Source organism: Phocoena phocoena, chromosome 11, assembly GCF_963924675.1.
Source record: "Phocoena phocoena chromosome 11, mPhoPho1.1, whole genome shotgun sequence".
NCBI classification, from domain to species: Eukaryota; Metazoa; Chordata; class Mammalia; order Artiodactyla; family Phocoenidae; genus Phocoena; species Phocoena phocoena.
Window position 1 is genome coordinate 15,050,628 of NC_089229.1, and position 18,345 is coordinate 15,068,972.

The window sequence follows — 18,345 nt, forward strand, 5'->3', positions numbered from 1 at the left end:
TCTCTTTACTCGGCTCCCCCTTGCAGCTCATGCCTCTTTAAAACTTGTCCCAGAAAGTTTGGAATCCTTAGATGGTCTCCTTAGACTTACAGACACTTCAACTACACTCTGAATCCTGAAATAGATTCCGGAAGGGAAGATGGAAACTACATAACAGAAAATATAACAGGAGCCATGAAACTGTGTTGAGTTGGGGGCAGGGGGTATGTCACACGATGAGATGTATATTTTAGAAGTTTCAATCTGGTGGCCATGAGGATGGAGCTGGTCAGAGAATATTAAGCCTCCCGTCCAGGGAGATCATTTAGAAATCAAATGCAGTAATAGCAGTAAGAGGAAACGAGGGACTGAACCATGCAGTGAGGCAGCAATCTGGGGAGGAAGGATTAGAGGAACGGGAGACGGCACAGAAGTAGCATCAGTGAGACCTACTGACCAGCTGGCTGTAGGAAGGAGGGAAGGAGAGGAAGGAGTGTGGAGTGAGTCCCAGTTTTCTGACCGAGGTGAATGGGTTGATGGTGATGCCATTCTTAGAGACTGGGGGTGGGGGGGAAAGGAGGAACAGTCGGTTTGGGGGGAAAGATGTTGGCTTTAGTTTTGAGGTGGTTGTGGGCACTCCTGATGGAAATGTTCCATAGGCAGTTGGATCAACGGATTTGTCCCTTCTTTCATCCTACAAATATTTACTGACTTTGTGATATATACCAGATGTTGAGCTTGGCATTAGGTGTGGCGTGACAACAAAAACAGATGTGTTCCGTGCCCTTATGAAGCTCACAGGCAATAAACACACACACACACACATTTGCTGTGTTGGGCAGAAGAGAATAAGGTGCCCTGAGAAGAACCAGCCTGAGAGTGTGAGACTTGACAGTGGAAACTGGAAGGCTGAGCTGGATCAGGTTCTGGAGCTCAGAGGTGGTGACATCTGGCTGGAGATGGAGGGGTTGTCATCTGCATAGAGGCGGGAATTGAAGAGTGGCGGGGTAGGTGAGTCAGAGAAACTGCCCTATTCTACAGGCTGCTGGGGTAGGGATGGGGACTGAAGAACTAGGTACCCCAAAGGCCAAGGCCAATAGTTTCCATCCTCCCAGCCGGCACGATTCATACTCATAGAAAGCAACGTCTTGGTGTGTCTGACTGAGGTTGTTTTCTGCCCAGGGACCACGGGCATGTTGCCACCTCTTCTCTTTGGGCATATTTGGCACATGAAAATATGCACACGGCACCCACTGATTTGGCCTGGATGGCGGGAGACATGAGTAATCCTCTGATTAAGTTAATTCCAGACTGGATTGAAATATTGATTCTAACTTGGGATTAAAAAAAAAAAAGAGTCAACTTCTGTCTCGCTCATCCTCCATCCTCTACTCTAAACTGAAAGCCAAGAGACATGGTTTAGGAGCCCAATTAAGCCCGATCCATCCTGGCAGAAACAGAGCATCCAGTGAGTGTTTTAAAACCACTTGGAACCATTTAACAAAGAAAAGTGCATTGAGCCCAAACTGGGAGTTGTTCAGCTATTTGCGGATAAGATCTCCAACAACAATAATAAAAGGGAACATTTATTGAGCACTTACTACGTGCTGGGCACTGTTCAATGCACTCAATCTTCAAACAGCTTTATGAAGGATTTATTCTTAGGACCTCTATTTTGTAGACAAAGAAACTGAGGCATGGGGAGGTTAAAGGCACTTTTCCAAGACACCCTGGCTTTTAATTGGAAGAGCCTGGATTTGAACCCAGAAGTCTGGATCACAGAGCCTGTTCTTTAACCACTCGATAAACAGCGTCACTACTGCAGTAGTTAGAGTGAACAAGCCTGTGTACACAGGAGGAGGGGCCTGATTTGTGAGATGCTGGGACGAGATGTTCCCTTAGGAACAGGTTCATATCTCTGTGGACCTGTTCCCAGGGGAAGAGGGGACGCCTCCAGGCAGCCTCCTTCCCTGGTGGTGGTTTGGATTCCTTGCCTCTGAGGGGGTGAAACCATCCTCAGAAAATCTTGGGATTTTCCAGGTAGAAGGCAACCTGGAAAGCTCTTAGTGCAACTGCTCGTTTACAGATGTGGAGGCTGAGGCATGTGGAAGTGGACGGATGGCGCTGGGGAGCAGCAGAAGCCAGGTCAGAGGGAGCTTCCTCTTCCAGGGAGCCCTCCCTTCCTTCTCTGCCATGAGGATTCTGCTTCATGGGAACTGCTATGCTGTCTCCTGCCCACATGAGAGGCCCACTTCTGGCTGAGCAAGTGTTATGGTTTCCCCCTGGAATCCCCAGGGCAGACAGGGTGAAATGAAGATAAAACATCTCCCACCCAAGGAGCTGGTATCCCCCTAAGCTGCCTTCACAAGGAAGCCCCCTTGCACTGCAGAGGCCTCATCCCTCCAGATGTGAAGACCCTCTCTTCTGACCCAGGCCACTTTTATCCCAAACTGGGCCAGCCCTATGCAAACCCATTTCAAAGATTCCACCCAGGTCTCAGATAACCCCTCAAGGTCATCTAGACCCCTCCAGTGAGTTTCTGGAAACTGGGCAATTCTGACCCCCAGCATCCCTCTCCTCCCCCACTCCTGTACCACCCTGGAGGCAATACCTACTCACCATAAGGTGGTGTTGGCCAGAAGGGAGCCCCTCTCTTTGGCCATCCAAAGCCAACACAAGTCTTACCTTTCCACCTGGAGGTTGACTTTGGAGGGCTCCACGTTGGGATTTTCCCATTCCATCTGCGGGCAGTGCATGAAATAGCAGAGGGTGTACAGGGCCTCAGGCTCCCAGTAGAGCGCCCCCTGCTTGTGGTGCAGGGGGGTGCCATTGCCATGGTGCTTGGCGTTGAGGGGCTGCAGGTGATGCATTGCTCGGGACACCAGGTCACCTGTGGACAGAAGTAACATTTCAGATCCTTCAGGCAGCCAAGACTTGCAGAGAAGATGTGCCTGGAGATCTCGGCAGAGATTTCCATCCTGAGATTCCCTCATTCAATGGGAGTGGTCCCATGAGACCTCCAGGCCACACATCAAGCAGAGAGGAAAGCATTTGTTCATTCGCCACACGACTGTCAAGGGCTTTCCAGGTCTGGGGTGCTGTTTCAGGCACAGAGGGCTGCTAAGATAACTCCAGTCCTGCCCTTCTGGGACCCCTTGTTTCTAACAAGGCACAGAAAGCCCTCCGCTTCTGGCCTCCCTCACCTTGGGACACACCCTCTGTCACATCCTCTGCTGTAACCAGCACTGCCTTCTTTGCTGTCACAAGAACTGTCACTTGCCTTTAAGCCTGGGCATACGCTATTCCCTCTATCCAGAACATTCTCTCTCTCCTCTTTTCCAGGCTAACTCCTACTGATTATCCAGGTATCGGCTTATATATTAATTTCTCCAGGAAGCCATCCTGGAATCTCCCGCACTCCCCTGTGTCTCATATCACACTGTACTTTCTTGGGTACAGCATTTAGAGCACTGTGTCACAATATTCTTTTTCTTTGTCAGTCGTTCCCAACAACAGCGACTCAGTCCTAAATGACACTCATTATGCGATAGCACTAATTCATTTGATTCTCACAATACCCTATAAAGTAGGTACCTTTATAAACCCATTTTACAGATGAGGAAACAGAGGCTCAAAGAGGTTAAATAACTTCTCAGGGGTGCACAGCTATGAGCAGCAGAGGGAGGATTTGACCCCGGCAGTCTGGCTGCAGAATCCATGCACTTAACTGTGCTCCTTGAGGGGCATGTTTTAATTTTCTCAACGCTGGCAAACCTTGAGAACACTCTGGTCTTTCTCACGCTTTCTCAGAAGGAAACCAGCCTTCTCCTTAATCAAACCAAAGCTGTATGCTCCCAGATTGGCCATGGAGGGAAGATCCTCCTGTGGGATGCTGGCTGGGCCTGAAGCCCCGACTTTTCTTGGCTAAGGTTGTGTTTCTCAAACTTGGATTGCTTGTAAGCGACCTTCGTGAGTGTAGCTGAATCCAAACACCACCCGTACCATTATCTACTTAATCTTCAATGGACTCCCTTTGTTTTTAAAAATACATATATCTAAAAAGGAAACATCATGTCACTGCCATAAACGGAAAATCAGTATCACCTGCCATAAACAGAAGGTCATTGTGAAAGTTAACCTGATGAAAAGGAAACAGCGTAATCAATTTATAGCTGAATTCTGGTCCTGCTTTCTACTCTTATAAATAATGAGTGAGAGCGTTTTTAGGGGCTCATATCAAGTGGAGCCTTTCTTCTGAAAGTAATTAGCATTAAAATAGAATTTAAAAGAGTCACTCTCATGACCGATGTTATTTAAGGCACTGCCCCGTCCCACTGGAAATCATCTCATGCACAGTGGGAGGTGTTGCACACTTGGGGAGACACTCCTCTAAGATACCTGTGATGGTGAATTTTATGTGGCAACTGGGCTAGGCTACGGTGCCCAGTTGGCTGGTCAAACACTAGACTAGATATTGCTGTGAAGCTGTTTTTTACATGGGATCAACATTTAAGCCAGTAGATTTTCAGTAAAGCAGATTACCCTCCATAATGTGGGTGGGTCTCATCCAGTCAGTTGAAGGAAGGCCTTAGGAGAAAAGATAGAGGACCTTGAAGAGGAAGGAATTCTGCCTTCAGACTCATGACTGAAACATCAACTCCTACTGGAGTTTAAAGCCCCCATTCCCAATCCTTCACTGCCCAGCTGAAACCAAGCCTGTAGAGCCCACCAGTTCTCTGCCATCCAGCTGTACTTTTTAACATGACACTTTCTACCTAAAATCCAAACCCAAGAAAGTGAGGCTCAGTGAGAGGCAGGAGATTCTCCTCTGAAGGCCCAGGGCCTGCCTTCTAGGTTCCCATTTCCTATCTGAGGAAAAGGGCCACTTCTTCAAAAGAAAATTGACAAGAGGACCATTCACCCCCTCTGTGGGAGTGAGACTATGGAGATGAGGTCTCACCTGAGGGTGGAAATGGCAAATATTCCCCTTGCTCTTCCATGCCCATGGCAGACATGCTTAGTCAATCACAGAGCCCGTATCCACTAAGTGTAGATGCAGCCTTAAAAATCCTTCTTGAGGCAAGATTCCAAGTGACCACTATTTCTGATAGGAGTTGTCAGAGGAAAGGAAACTTCTATGCTGCCAGAGTCCTAAGGCCTCATCAAGACGACCTAACCAGAGTACAATCCACTAAGCTTAATATCTGAACAGTGATGCAGGAGTTAAACAGATAGCAGTGGGGCGGGGTGGGGGGGAAGGTTTGCTTCCCTACATCCCTCTGCCTCTTATCAAGCCTAACCTAGAGTCTGACCCTCCTTCTCTCCATTTGCCACAGCAGGAAAATATATGCAAGAACCTCAAAAAAGAATCAGAGGAGGAAATTCTCTTTTAGTGGCAGGTGGGCAGGGAAGATCCCCAGGGGACCTGCAGATGGAAAATGTGGAGAAACATGGCTCTACATGAACAGTCCCAGCTGCCATTCATTGAGCGCCTACCCTATACCAGGTACTGTGAAAAAGCACCTCATGTGCATTGTTTCTATTCTTCACAAGGCTCTATAGGGTATGTTTATATTATTTTAGCTTTAGAGCAGTGATCTGCAACCAGGGTGATTTTGCCTCCCAGGGGATGTTTGGCAATATCTGGAGATATTTCTGGTGCCATGTCCAGGGGGCTGTTACTGCATCTAATGGGTAGAGGGAAGAAATGTTCTTAAACATCCTACAATGCACAGATCAGTCCCCACAAGAAAGAATTTAGCCCAAATGTCAATAATGCCCAGGTTGAGAAATCCTGTTTTACAGATAAGGAAACTGAGGCTCAAGGTCACAAGGCAGAGATAAGATTCCAACCCAGGTCTGTCTGACTCTAATGTCTGTGCTCATTGCCCTACACTGACCTGAGTCCTTCTTTCAGAGACATCCTGCTGCATCTGTGGCCAGCTCCAAGTCTATGATGGGGCCATTTGTCATTATGTAGCCAAGGTGTTCACGTATGCTCCTTTCCCTTGATTCAGTAATTCCATTTCTGGGACTCTGTCCCAATGTTAGAATCCAAAATGCAGCAAAATCTTCATGCACAAGGATTTTCACCCAAACCTTATTTACAGGGTCCAAAATTTGACAAAGAAACAAATGTTTGAAAATCCGAGCGTGGTTAAATAAACTCTGGTATGTGATAAAACTTATGCAGTTACTAAAAATGTTTACATAGAATGGCAATAAACGATGAAAAGCTTTGTGTTAAAATGGTAAAAGTGGGGAAAAAAGTGAAATTCAAAACTGCATACGGTGTGATCAGGATTATGTTATTAAAAAATATGCTCTGAGTAAATACCAGGAGGAAAAAAAACGCAAAATGTTGACCAAGGATTGCTCTGCCTAGTGGGATTGTGGGTGACATTCCCTTCCAACTTTTCTGTCATTTCTGAATTTTGAATTATGGCATGTGCTATTTGGTATTATCGGAATAATAAGCTCACCGAGGTGGTGTTTAAATTTCTTGTACCTTCCATCTAGGGTCAGGTTGGGGTACACTTAATCTGTTACAATATTGCTTCTGTTTTATGTTTTAGTTTTTTGGCCAGGAGGCATGTGGGATTTTAGCTCCCCGACCAGGGGTTGAACCTGCACCCCCTGCATTGGAAGGCAAAGTCTTAACCACTGGACCACCAGGGAAGTCCCCCTCTGTCTTTCTTGAAAGCACTCATAAAAAAGCTCAAAATAAGGGCTTCCCTGGTGGTGCAGTGGTTGAGAGTCCGCCTGCTGATGCAGAGGACACGGGTTCGTGCCCCGGTCCGGGAAGATCCCACATGCCGCGGAGAGGCTGGGCCCGTGGGCCATGGCCGCTGAGCCTGCGCGTCTGGAGCCTGTGCTCCGCGGTGGGAGAGGCCACAGCAGTGAGAGGCCCGTGTACAGCAAAAAAAAAAAAAAAAAAAAAAAAAAAGCTCAAAATAAGAAAATCAAAATGGAGTGGAGATGAGAAGAGGATCCATGTTTTGGGGCAGTGCATCACCCCTCAAGTTCCCCAAGACCCTGGGAAGGCTTTGGCCTTGATTGGGCTAACCATCTCCTCAGAGCACCGTTCAGCTCACCCTGTACTTCCAGGTTCCCTGCTTTTGCTTTTGCTCTTGTTGTTTTCTCATCTTAGAGTGCCCCCCCACCCTGCTTCATCCTCTCAACTACTGATGACCTTCAAGGCTGTGATCAAATGCCACTTCTTCCCTGGAGCCCTCCAGGATGTCACAGATCAGAATCAACTTCCCATTCCCTTGTGTACACACAACACCTGCTTATAAAGTCTAACATGTTACTTGTTTAATTCAGATGTGTTTTAAGTGCCCACACATCTACTTCCCCTACTAAGCTTCACAGGCAGAGACATGACTCATTCATTGTCCTGTTCTTGGAGGAGCAGTGTAGTGTAGTGTAGTGGTTAGGGATAAGCTCTCTGGAGTCAGACTGTCTGAGTCTGAGTCTCCCACCTGCCACTGACTAGCTGCATGACCTTGGGTGAGTTTACTTCTTTGTATACAGGGATGATTATGACCTTTGTGAATTTGTTGTGTGGATTAAATTGATAACATGTATAAAGTACCCAGCACTGGTTTCTTCATTTGAAAAATGGAGATAATAATAGTGCCTAACTCATAATATGAAATGAAGCAATCACAAATCACTTAAAGCACCTGGAACAGGGTCTGGCCCATCCTAAGTGTATATAAGTATTCAGCACTATTTCTTTTACTTTGTATCATCCCATCATCATCATCACCACCATCATCATCACCACATCATTATCATCTTCATCATTGTTATCAGCCGAGTCTCTGGATCAGAGGCCGAAAGGATGTCTCTGATGAGGGCTGGCCATAGGAGATGGAATTGGCACGGGGATTCTGTAATCACAAGCTCCATTTCAAATCCCACTCTATGTATGTGCTATCTGTTGCTTCACCTGTCAGCTTCATGAACCCAAAACAACAAATCCACGTGTCACTAGCTGCACTGGGTTTGGGTGTCTGGAGTTTGGTTCTAGGAACCTACTTGAGAACCCGCTTATAACCAGGTTTTCCAAATGTCAGCCATTTGAGAATCAGCATCATGAATTCTCATACCTGTGTGCCGCAGGTACAGTTTATTTACTTAATATTTTTCTTTAAATTGGCTAATTCTTTCACACAATAAATCATTTTAAAAGGAAACTTCATATCAGTGCCATAAAAGGAAAACCAATATTTTTCTAGTACCCGTGAAAAATTCATAGCAATTAAAAATAGAAAGTGTTTTGCGTATCACCTACAATCATCTCCCATGCAACCCTTTGGGAAACGCTGCTCTAACCTGCCAGACTCAAGCTATCAGTGTAGCTCCCTCTAAGCCATCTTCCTGCATGCCAGTGTGATCCCCCTGAGACAAAGGGCTGCACATTCCAAAATGGGCTCCTTCTGCCAAAACCTATGCTGTGACAGCACCTTCAATTCCTTCGCCGCTCTTCATCCTCGGTCAAAGACCACTTACTATAGTACGTTTTCAAAACCTCACACAACCCTGGGGTAGGAGGTATGATCACCCTCTTTTCACAGATCCCTGGGGATCCGAGTGATCACGTCACTTGCCCTAGGTCACACAGCAAAGATGAGGAAGCCAAGGCACTCACCACCATCATAAACTGCGGTTTAACTTGCCTCACTGAAACTCCTCCCCTTGAAAAAAAGAAAGACCATGTATAGCCCAGTACAAAGTAATGAGAGGAGATTTGTTTTAAAGGAGAAGGAGAGCTGGAGAAACAGGGATGGACAAGGGAAGACTGAACTCTGGATCCAGCAGGAAACTTACCATTCAGGCATTCATTCATTCATCAAATATTTATTGCATCCTACTGTGTGCCAGACATTGTTCTAGGCACTGGGGATACAGTCAATGATGTTTAAAAAAAGTCTGAGCTCTTATGGGGTTTACAGTCTTGGTGAGGTGGACAGAAAATAAACAAATATATAATATGTCAGGTGGTGCTAAGTGCTATGAAGAAAATTAAAGCAGGAAGTGTGTATAGAAAGCAGTGATGCAGGGAGGGTTAAGTGAGTGGGGCTGTCATAGGAAGGCCTCTCTGAGGAGGTGACATTTAAGCAGAGGCCTGAATGAAATGAGGGAGGAGCTTTGTAAAAATCAAGGGAAAAGCTTTCTAGGCAGAGGGAGGAGCAAGTGCAAAGGCCCTGTTGTGGAGTGGAACATTCAAGAAATACCAAGAGGCCAGTGGCCACTTGACCACCTGAAAAGGTCACAGTGCATTCTAGGGGCTGGAGGCAGCAGGACCTTCTGAAAAGATCCCATTTGCATTTGAGAGACTCCCTTGTCCAAGCAATAAGGGCTGTTTTTCTTTCTGGTGACACCAAGGGGAGACAACTGCAGAAACCTTTTTAGGCACAGTTGTAAATTAATGGCCCCACTTTGATGAACTCATTGAGTGGGAACAACAAGTTCACAGTTTAGTGTGAAAAAACAGAAAGAGGCAGTTTTCGATGAAGCCCTCATTTTTTCCCCTTTAAACAGCAGAAAGCAATTACTCTAATTAATGACTGTCCAATGCAGTTTTAATTGGGAGCTTGGGGGCAAGGCAGGGAATGTCAGGCAGAAGGGCTGCAGCAAGATCTTGGAGGACACAAATGTGGGATTGATGGGACCAAATGCAGAGTCAAGTTGGTTCAGAGGAATGGATAAAGAAGATGTGGTACATATATACAGTGGTATATATTACTCAGCCATAAAAAAGAACAAAATAATGCCATCTGCAGCAACATGGCTGGACCTAGAGACTGTCATATTAAGTGAAGTAAGTCAGACGGAGAGAGACAAATATCATGTGAAGTTGCTTACATGTGGAATCTAAAAAAAGGGTACAAATGAACTTATTTACCAAACAGAAGTAGAGTCACAGATGTAGAAAACAAACTTATGGCTACCAGGGGATAAGGAGGGGAGGGATAAATTGGGAGATTGGGACTGACATACACACACTACTGTATATGAAATAGATAACTAATAAGAACTTGTTATATAGAACAAGGAACTCTACTCAATATTCTGTAATGGCCTATATGGGGAAAGAACCTAAAAAAAAAAAAAGAGTGGATATATGTATATGTATAACTGATTCACTTTGCTGTACAAATGAAACTAACACAACATGGTAAATCAACTATACCCTGATAAAAATTAAAAAAAAAAAAGAAAACCAATAAAACAAAGTAGCCTTAACTTCTGTTCTCTCAAAAAAAAAAAAAGTGAGAATAGCCAGAGCCTCTGCTTTCCTTGTGGCCTCAATGGAGGAGACGGGACAGACCAGCTTCCCCCAGACCTACTCCTGACCTGGTTCAGGTAAGAAGACTTGGTCTGCCCACCAGACTCTAAGCATTGCCTTGAGAATCTCTTCGGGCTCACAGTTAAGAATCACCAGGCTTGTGTCAGTTTGTGGACCTTTGTGGTCTCCTGATTTAGCTTCTCATTCAAATAATTTGACATACAGAGATTCAGCTCTAATTCTCTGAGTTCAAAATTCAGTTTAATATTTGACAAGAGTTTCTTTAAGAGTTCCCCTCCCCTGTAGCATTTTCTTCAGCTTTTGTTTCACAGACTAGTTCACTGTGGGTCATTCATGTCTTCATTTGACATTCAACAGATATTTCCTAGGCTACAGGCGATGTGTTAGTTGCTTAGAATGCAAAGCTGAACTGGATGCAGAAAAGTAGAAAAAGAAAAATGGTTTGAAATGTGACTCTGCCACTTCCTAGCTGTGTGGCTCTGGGCAAAACATTTATCCTTCCAGGTCTTAGTTTTCTTATCTATGAAATGAGAATAAAAATACCTTTAATATATTTAAAGCACTTGGCATGCAGTAGGTGGTCGGGAAGTAGTAGATATATTTTTACCTCAAGCCATAACAGGCTGGACAGAGAAAGTGCTCTGGACGTCACCACTAATCAAGACAGTTCTGGATTCTAATAAGATGCCCTGAGGATAGAAGCAGGGGGAATACAGGCAGAAGTCTCAGGGGGCAGCGGGGTCCTGCCATCTAGGCGCTGGTGAAATACTAGGTAACCTTTGTGAATTCTCATGTCTCCACTTTAGTTTTGGGGAGAGCATCCCCAATACATCCTGCAGAGCAAACTGCGATCCTCAGACCTGGAAGGAACACAGATCTGACAAACATGATGATCTTACAGAGGCGGACTCTCATTCCACCTGTATCATATAGAAACACCTGGGCTTCCCCCAGAGACAGGGAGTCATGCCTAGTGTTGAAAGCTCTGCCTTGAGAACTGGACTCAATTTCAGCCATCAGCTCACAGGTGTGGTTGATCTTAGACAAGTTGTTTGTCCCCTTCCTGCCTCCATGCCCACATCTATGTGGATAATAATGGTTACACTGGAAATAGCTCACGTAGATTTTTCATAGATCACCAGGTCAACAGCATCGGAGGCTGCTATTATTATTGTTGGCCATGAAGAAGGCCATAGTCAGGGGCTCTGCCCTCAACCCTGAACAGCCTGGTTCAAGAAGAGCAGGGATGGCTGGGAACGAACTCTTTCCATCTCGCCTTTGCTGGAACAACAGTGGTTTCTGGAATCCACACTGGCAGAGTAACCTTTGCATATGAAGAACAGCTCTCTATGTACACAGAGAGAGCAAGGCTGTATTGATTCAGACCACAGAGCAAGCCAGTCTAAATTATAGTCAGATCAGAAAAGAAGGCAATTTTATTACCTTCTGTCGCCCATGTGCACACGTTCTACAGGGCTGACTTAATGGACGTAGGGAACCTATTCGTAATTAGCAGCACCCATCTGTGTGCCAACAATTCATATGCGAAAGTCAACATTCAACGAAAATGACAGCATTTAATTTACATAGCAAACTGTCCTTAGAAACAATTTACGTGGCAAGCCACTCCTGCATGCTGCCTTCTTAGGTGAAGGGCAGATTTGTTTAGCAAATCCTTTCCTCAAAGAGAAGAACCGGATTTGAGCAGGGCCCCAGCCCAGGTGCTAGGAGGGGCCCTTAAAATATCGCCAGACAAACTTTTGAGACCCCAGCGAAGAATGCGTGGGGACCTCTTCCCAGGTTGCGCCCACACAGACATGAACCAACCCTGTAGCCAGATTCGGCCTTTCCAAGGTCACGGGCATGTCTTGGAAATTTGCAGAGTCCCAAACAGTATGGCATTTCTTCTTTGAGATGTTTCCCCAGGGGAGCTGCTTGGACCATCTACATTTGAATCCCTGGGGAGCTGTTAAAATGCAGACCTTTCCTTATCCCATTCCAATTGTTGCAGATATCTCAAAATATCTTTCACACACATCACTACCTCAAAATAATGGGCCATCAGAGCTGCTGCTAGATCTTGTTTTATAATGTTCTAATAAAAAAGGCATAGAATTACTGTATCACAATTGAGGTAAAAATATATTGATAACTGTGTTTTAATATAATTAGCTTCCTTTATAAACTTATGCACTTTATCTTTTGCATTTAAAAATATTATTCTGAGGCAGGGTCCATAGGCTTCATCAGATTGCCAAAGGGGTCCATGGCAAAAGTTTAAGAACAATCGTACAACTGACCAGTGGCTGGAAGACCCTGTAATCGGAGGCATCTTAGGACTTCAGGGGTTTGATGGGAATGCAAGCACAATTTCCAAATTCAGGTGCCAGGAAAGTAACTCTAGTGACCATAAGGTCCCCCTATGGCTTGAATCGGTTACTGCTTCCCTTTTCAGAGGTGCATGTCATATACTCAAGGGTGGATGCTTGTCCCGGGTGTACAGGGAATTTTGGGGAAGAGGCACAAGTTGCTTTATGAGTCCTGAATTCTTTCATAGTTCAGAATTTTCTAGAATATCACACCAACTCATAATTTAACATACTCTAGCATTTCTGAGATCAATGCTCCAGTTCCATACGGAACTAACACATGGCTATGTCATTTGACAATCAATTGGATCATGAGTAAATACAGTTTTATTTTCCTCTGGTTGGCCAGACTCAGAAAGCACAGCCCCGAATTAGGGGATATACAAGCACAGCAATCATTGCTCAAACTTGGGACACCCCAGCCTTCTTCTCTCCACCTTTCTGCCCCTTTCTCTCTCTCTCTCTCTCTCTCTCTCTCTCTCTCTCTCTCTCTCTCTCCCACTGTCTCACTGTCTCTCTCTCTCTCTCTCTTTCCTTCTTCATATTTCCTGAGGGCCTACTATGTGTCAAGCAGTATTCTTGGTGTTGAGGTTACAACAACAAACAAAACAAATATGTGTACTCTCCATGAAAAAATATTCTAGTAGTGGGAAACACACAATTTAAAAAAATTAATGAGTAAATTATAGAGTGTGACTAGGGGAAGGAGGGAGGGGAATGATTGCTAATGGTTTTCAGGTTTCTTGTTGGGGTGATAAAAATGTTCTAAAATTGACTGCGGTTACGTTTGTATAGCTTGGTTAATATACTAAAAGCCACTGAATGATGATACACTTTAAGTAGGTGAACTGGATATGAATTCTATCTCAGTGGAGCTGTTATTGAAAAACAAACAAAAAAATAGAGTATGTCATAGGGTAACAGCTGGGAAGAAAGGTAAAGCAGTGAGGAGGGATTAGGGTCCTCAGGGTGCTATAATTTTAAATAGGGTAGTTAGGGAAAGCTTCAGTAAGGGGTAGCATTTGGGTGAGACTTGAAGATAACTAGGGAGCAAGCTATGTGGGTATCTGGAGGGTGACAGTGGTGAAGGAACAGTACGTTCAAAGGCCCTAAGGTGTGCCTGCTATGTCCGAGGAACAACAGGGGCCAGTGTGGCTGAGTTAAGTGGGCCTTGGGAGACAGTGGAAGAAGATGTCTGAGGAATACAGGAGGGCGAGCCTGGACGTAATTCTGAGGACTGTGGCTTTTCCTATGGATCAGATGCGGAGCCCGTGGAGGATTCTGAATAGAGGACAGATGTGATCCCACTGTAGAAATTAATAGCATTTGCAGGATTTACTGTGTGCCAGGTACCGTGGTGAACCCCTTTATGGGCATTCGCTTGCTAAATCGCCACAACTATTCAGTATTATCGTTTTCTCTATTTTACAGAAAAGGAAATCGAGGCTCAGAAAAGGGTAGGAACTTGACCTACATCAGAGGTCGAGCCAGGAACTTTACCAGTCTGCCTGATTCCAGAGCTGCTGCCTTCACCACGGCCATCAGCACAGGTGTGTGTACCCAGCAGGTGCTCAATAAAAGGAATCCCCTGGCTGGTTACAAAGCACTGCCCTAAGGGCAGCTGGTCGCTTGGGAACAGACAGGGTAAGAGAACCAGCGTCCACTTACTCAGTTCCGCGATGCTGCCCACGCGGGTGGCCAGCAAGGATTGCTCGATGGTCCTCAGCTCGGACTGGCTGAACATGGGCAGCTCTCCCGGTTTGCTGGTCCGCTGCGGGTCTCGGTGAAGGTTCAGGCTGTCTGGCAGGCAGAGTACCCCTATGGTTGGTGGGGAGAGAGAGTGAAAGGAAAATAGATTGTTATTGTTCAGTTAACCAAAGGAGGGGTGCAAAACCTTGCACAGCCTCAAACTGCACCGGGGCTGGTACCACAAAGCCAACACAGGAACCAAGGCTCTGAATCCTCTTAGAAATGATGTCTAGCTCTTTTAAAAGGTCTTTTGCTGATTTTAACAAACACGGTGGCATCCGTCTGTATGCACACATTTCCAAAGGACACAAAAGAAAATCATCTCCTCAGACCTGGCAGGGATTCCTTCCACGCAGAGAACCCAGCGGTCACTGTCCCACTCTCTGTCCCAGAGGCAGTTGCCTCCCAGAGCGCCCTGGAGGAAGTCTCTGCTGGGATTCTTCTGAGAGCTTGCTTTACTTGCCCAGCAAATTTAACTCTGGGTGGCTGGGCTGTTATCTGTTAGACAAGGCCCTGGCTTTCTCTGTAGAGCTATATGTCAGGAGGTGAAAAGTCCCCATGGACTTTTGTAACTTGTATGGTGAATACCCATGGGGAATCCCTGGAATCCAATTATTTTCATCCCGTCCTTTCCATTCCATGAACATTTAGCGAGAACCTGAGAACTTATTTTGGTTGATTATTCAGATATAATCACTGTTCCCATATCCTCCCCAGCCTCCATAGGCAGAGTGCCCTTTCTTGCTCCTTGACTTTGGGCTTGACGAACTTTGGCCCAAGGTATATTAAGAGACATGATGGAACCAAAGGCCTGAAAAGCACCTGTGTGGCTGAACTTGCTCTTTCGTGTTTTTGCCATTGTTATGAGAAAAACACACCCTGGTTAGCCTGCTGGTCTAAGAAAGGTGAGAGACAGACAGAGCCAATGCAGTAACAATCTGTAGCTTAGAGCTGCCCCATAAAAGCAAATGCTAATTTAATATGTCACTGGGGTTATTTGCTACTCAGCATTATTATGGTGATAACTAACAGATACACCTACCAAGTGTCAATCACTGAGGAGACAATGAACAAGGCAGGCATTGTGCTAAGTTAGGGGCTGAGGATACAGTGATGGACAGAATACACATACTCCCTGTTCTCAGTGGGCTCACAGTCTAAGTGAAGGAGATGGACTGTTATGTACATAACCACAAAGCCAAATGACACATGCTCTATGGTAAGAGAAGATGAGGAATAAAGGGATATCTTAGCAGCGACCTGAACAAAAGTAGTTGTCAATAAGTAGGAAGCACTTATTGAATGCCTACAGTATTCCCAATCCTGCTAGGAGATGGAAAAGAAGCAGAAGACGTATTCAAGTATAAACTCACTGGAGAAACAAGACTGCCAGTGACAAAACAACTGGGGTACAATAAAGCAGTATCAATATACAGGTGCTGAATTATTTAAGCCAACTGTCAGGGTGAGGGGACAGACAGAACACAAAGGTCAAAGTTCAAGTCCACAAAGCACAGAGCTGATCTCCTTGTGCTATGTGGCTGCTTCCCACTAGCTATCTATTTTACCTTTGGTAGTGCTTTGTGACTACCTAGAGGGGTGAGATAGGGAGTGTGGGAGGGAGGGAGACGCAAGAGGGAAGAGATATGGGGTCATATGTATATGTAAAACTGATTCACTTTGTTATAAAGCAGAAACTAACACACCATTGTAAAGCAATTATACTCCAATAAAGATGTTTAAAAAAAAAAATTCAAGTCCATTTCTCACCCTGCTCGAAACACAAAAGCTCAGCAAACAAAGCCTCCTCTGGGACAAAGTGAGAGAGTAGCACTGACATGTATACACTACCAAATGTAAAATAGACAGCTAGTGGGAAGCAGCTGCATAGCACAGGGAGATCAGCTCTGTGCTTTGTGTCCACCTAGAGGGGTGGGATAGGGAGGGTGGGAGGAAGACGTAAGAGGGAGGGGACATGGGGATATATGTGCACGTATAGCTGATTCACTTTGTTATACAGCAGAAACTAACACAACATTGGAAAGCAATTATACTCCAATAAAGATGGTAAAAAAAACAACCAAAGGCTTCTCCTTTGAAGATGGGCAGGCGCGAGGTGGCACCCAACACACACCTCCTCTGGGCCCTGCTGCCTAGTTAGTGGCTCCAGCCACACTGAACCAGTCACTTGTTCTGAATGTTTCACCTTCACACCTAACAGGCTGACACGGTGGAGAAGGCAACCATAGTAGATTTTTTTTTTTAATGAATAATGAATAAATGGATGAACAATGCAAATGACCATTAGATGTTAATGTTCCTATAATCAGGAAGCTGTTCAAGATACTGAGATTGTTCTCTAACCATTGTTTTTCAAAAATTTTAGACTCAATAAGAATGTATTTTACTAATTAAACTTAAAAGCTTTTGCACACCAAAGGAAACCATAAACAAGACAAAAATGGGAGAAAATGCAAATGTTTTCTCCCCTCAGAATGGGAGAAAACATTTGCAAACGAAGCAACTGACAAGGGATTAATCTCTAAAATATACAAACAGCTCATGCAGCTTAATATCAAAAAACAAACAACCCAACCCCAAAATGGGTGGAAGACCTAAATAGACATTTCTCCAAAGAAGATATACAAATTGCCAACAAGCACATGAAAGAATGCTCAACATCATTAATCATTAGAGAAATGCAAATCAAAACTACAATGAGGTATCACCTCACCCTGGTCAGAAAGGCCATCATCACAAAATCTACAAACAATAAATGCTGGCGCGGGTGTGGAGAAAAGGGAACCCTCTTGCACTGTTGATGGGAATGTAAATTGGTACAGCCACTGTGGAGAACAGTATGGAGCTTCCTTAAAAAACTAAAAATAGAGTTACCATATGACCCAGCAATCTCACTACTGGTCATATACCCTGAGAAAACCATAATTCAAAAACACATGCACCCCAGTGTTCATTGCAGCACTATTTACAATAGCTAGGACATGGAAACAACCTAAATGTCCATCAACAGAGGAATGGATAAAGAAGATGTGGTACATATATAAAATGGAATATTGCTCAGTCATAAAAAGGAACGAAATTGTGTCATTTGTAGAGACGTAGATGGACCTAGAGACTGTCATACAAAGTGAAGTAAGTCAGAAAGAGAAAAATAAATATCGTATATTAACGTATATATGTGGAATCTGAAAAAATTGGTATAGACAATCTTATTTACAAAGCAGAAATAGAGACACAGACATAGAGAACAAATGTATGGATACCAAGGGGGAAAGGGGTGGTGGTGGGATGAATTGGGAGATTGGGATTGACATAGTATATACACTATTGATACACTATATACACTTCTGATACTATGCATAAAATAGATAACTAATCAGAACCTACTGCATAGCACAGGGAACTCTACTCAGTGCTCTGTGGTGACGTAAATGGGAAGGAAATCCAAAAAAGAGGGGATATATGTATACGTATAGTGGATTCACTTTGCTGTACAGTAGAAACTAACGCAATACTGCAAAGCAACTATACTCCAATAAAAATTTAAAAAAACTACAAAAAAAAGAATGTATTTTACATCATGACCCAGTACACACACACACACACACCATCGCCACCACTACTACTACACACATTTTTCATGTTTTCCATGAAAAAGTTCATGAAGAATAACACCGATCCTTACTATGTATGAGGCACTCTCAATTTCTTCTTTTCACTTCTTTTCTATCTTATCAATAAAAATTGCTGCCTGCAGCACCAGAAGTGATTTCATGGTTGACTAGTGGGTCATGACTGGCAGTCTGAAAAACACTGTGGGCTGGGCCAGTTCACAACTTGGCATTAATTGGACAATACGGATTGACGATTTACTACTTAGCGCTGGGCTGGGCTCCACACGGGACG

At 44.6% G+C, this 18,345-nt stretch overlaps 1 protein-coding gene across 2 annotated transcripts in view; it reads right to left on the reverse strand.

The window, feature by feature from the left end:
- The window catches only part of ABTB3 (ankyrin repeat and BTB domain containing 3), a 300,383-nt gene that overhangs the window by 101,639 nt on the left and 180,399 nt on the right, over positions 1 to 18,345 (reverse strand). For both annotated transcript variants that reach the window (XM_065886728.1, XM_065886729.1), the window contains exons 2-3: positions 14,338 to 14,487; positions 2,665 to 2,869 (exon numbers count right to left, since the gene is read on the reverse strand). In XM_065886728.1, coding sequence (XP_065742800.1) covers positions 2,665 to 2,869; positions 14,338 to 14,487 — 355 coding nt within the window. The remainder of the gene's footprint in view (positions 1 to 2,664; positions 2,870 to 14,337; positions 14,488 to 18,345) is intronic.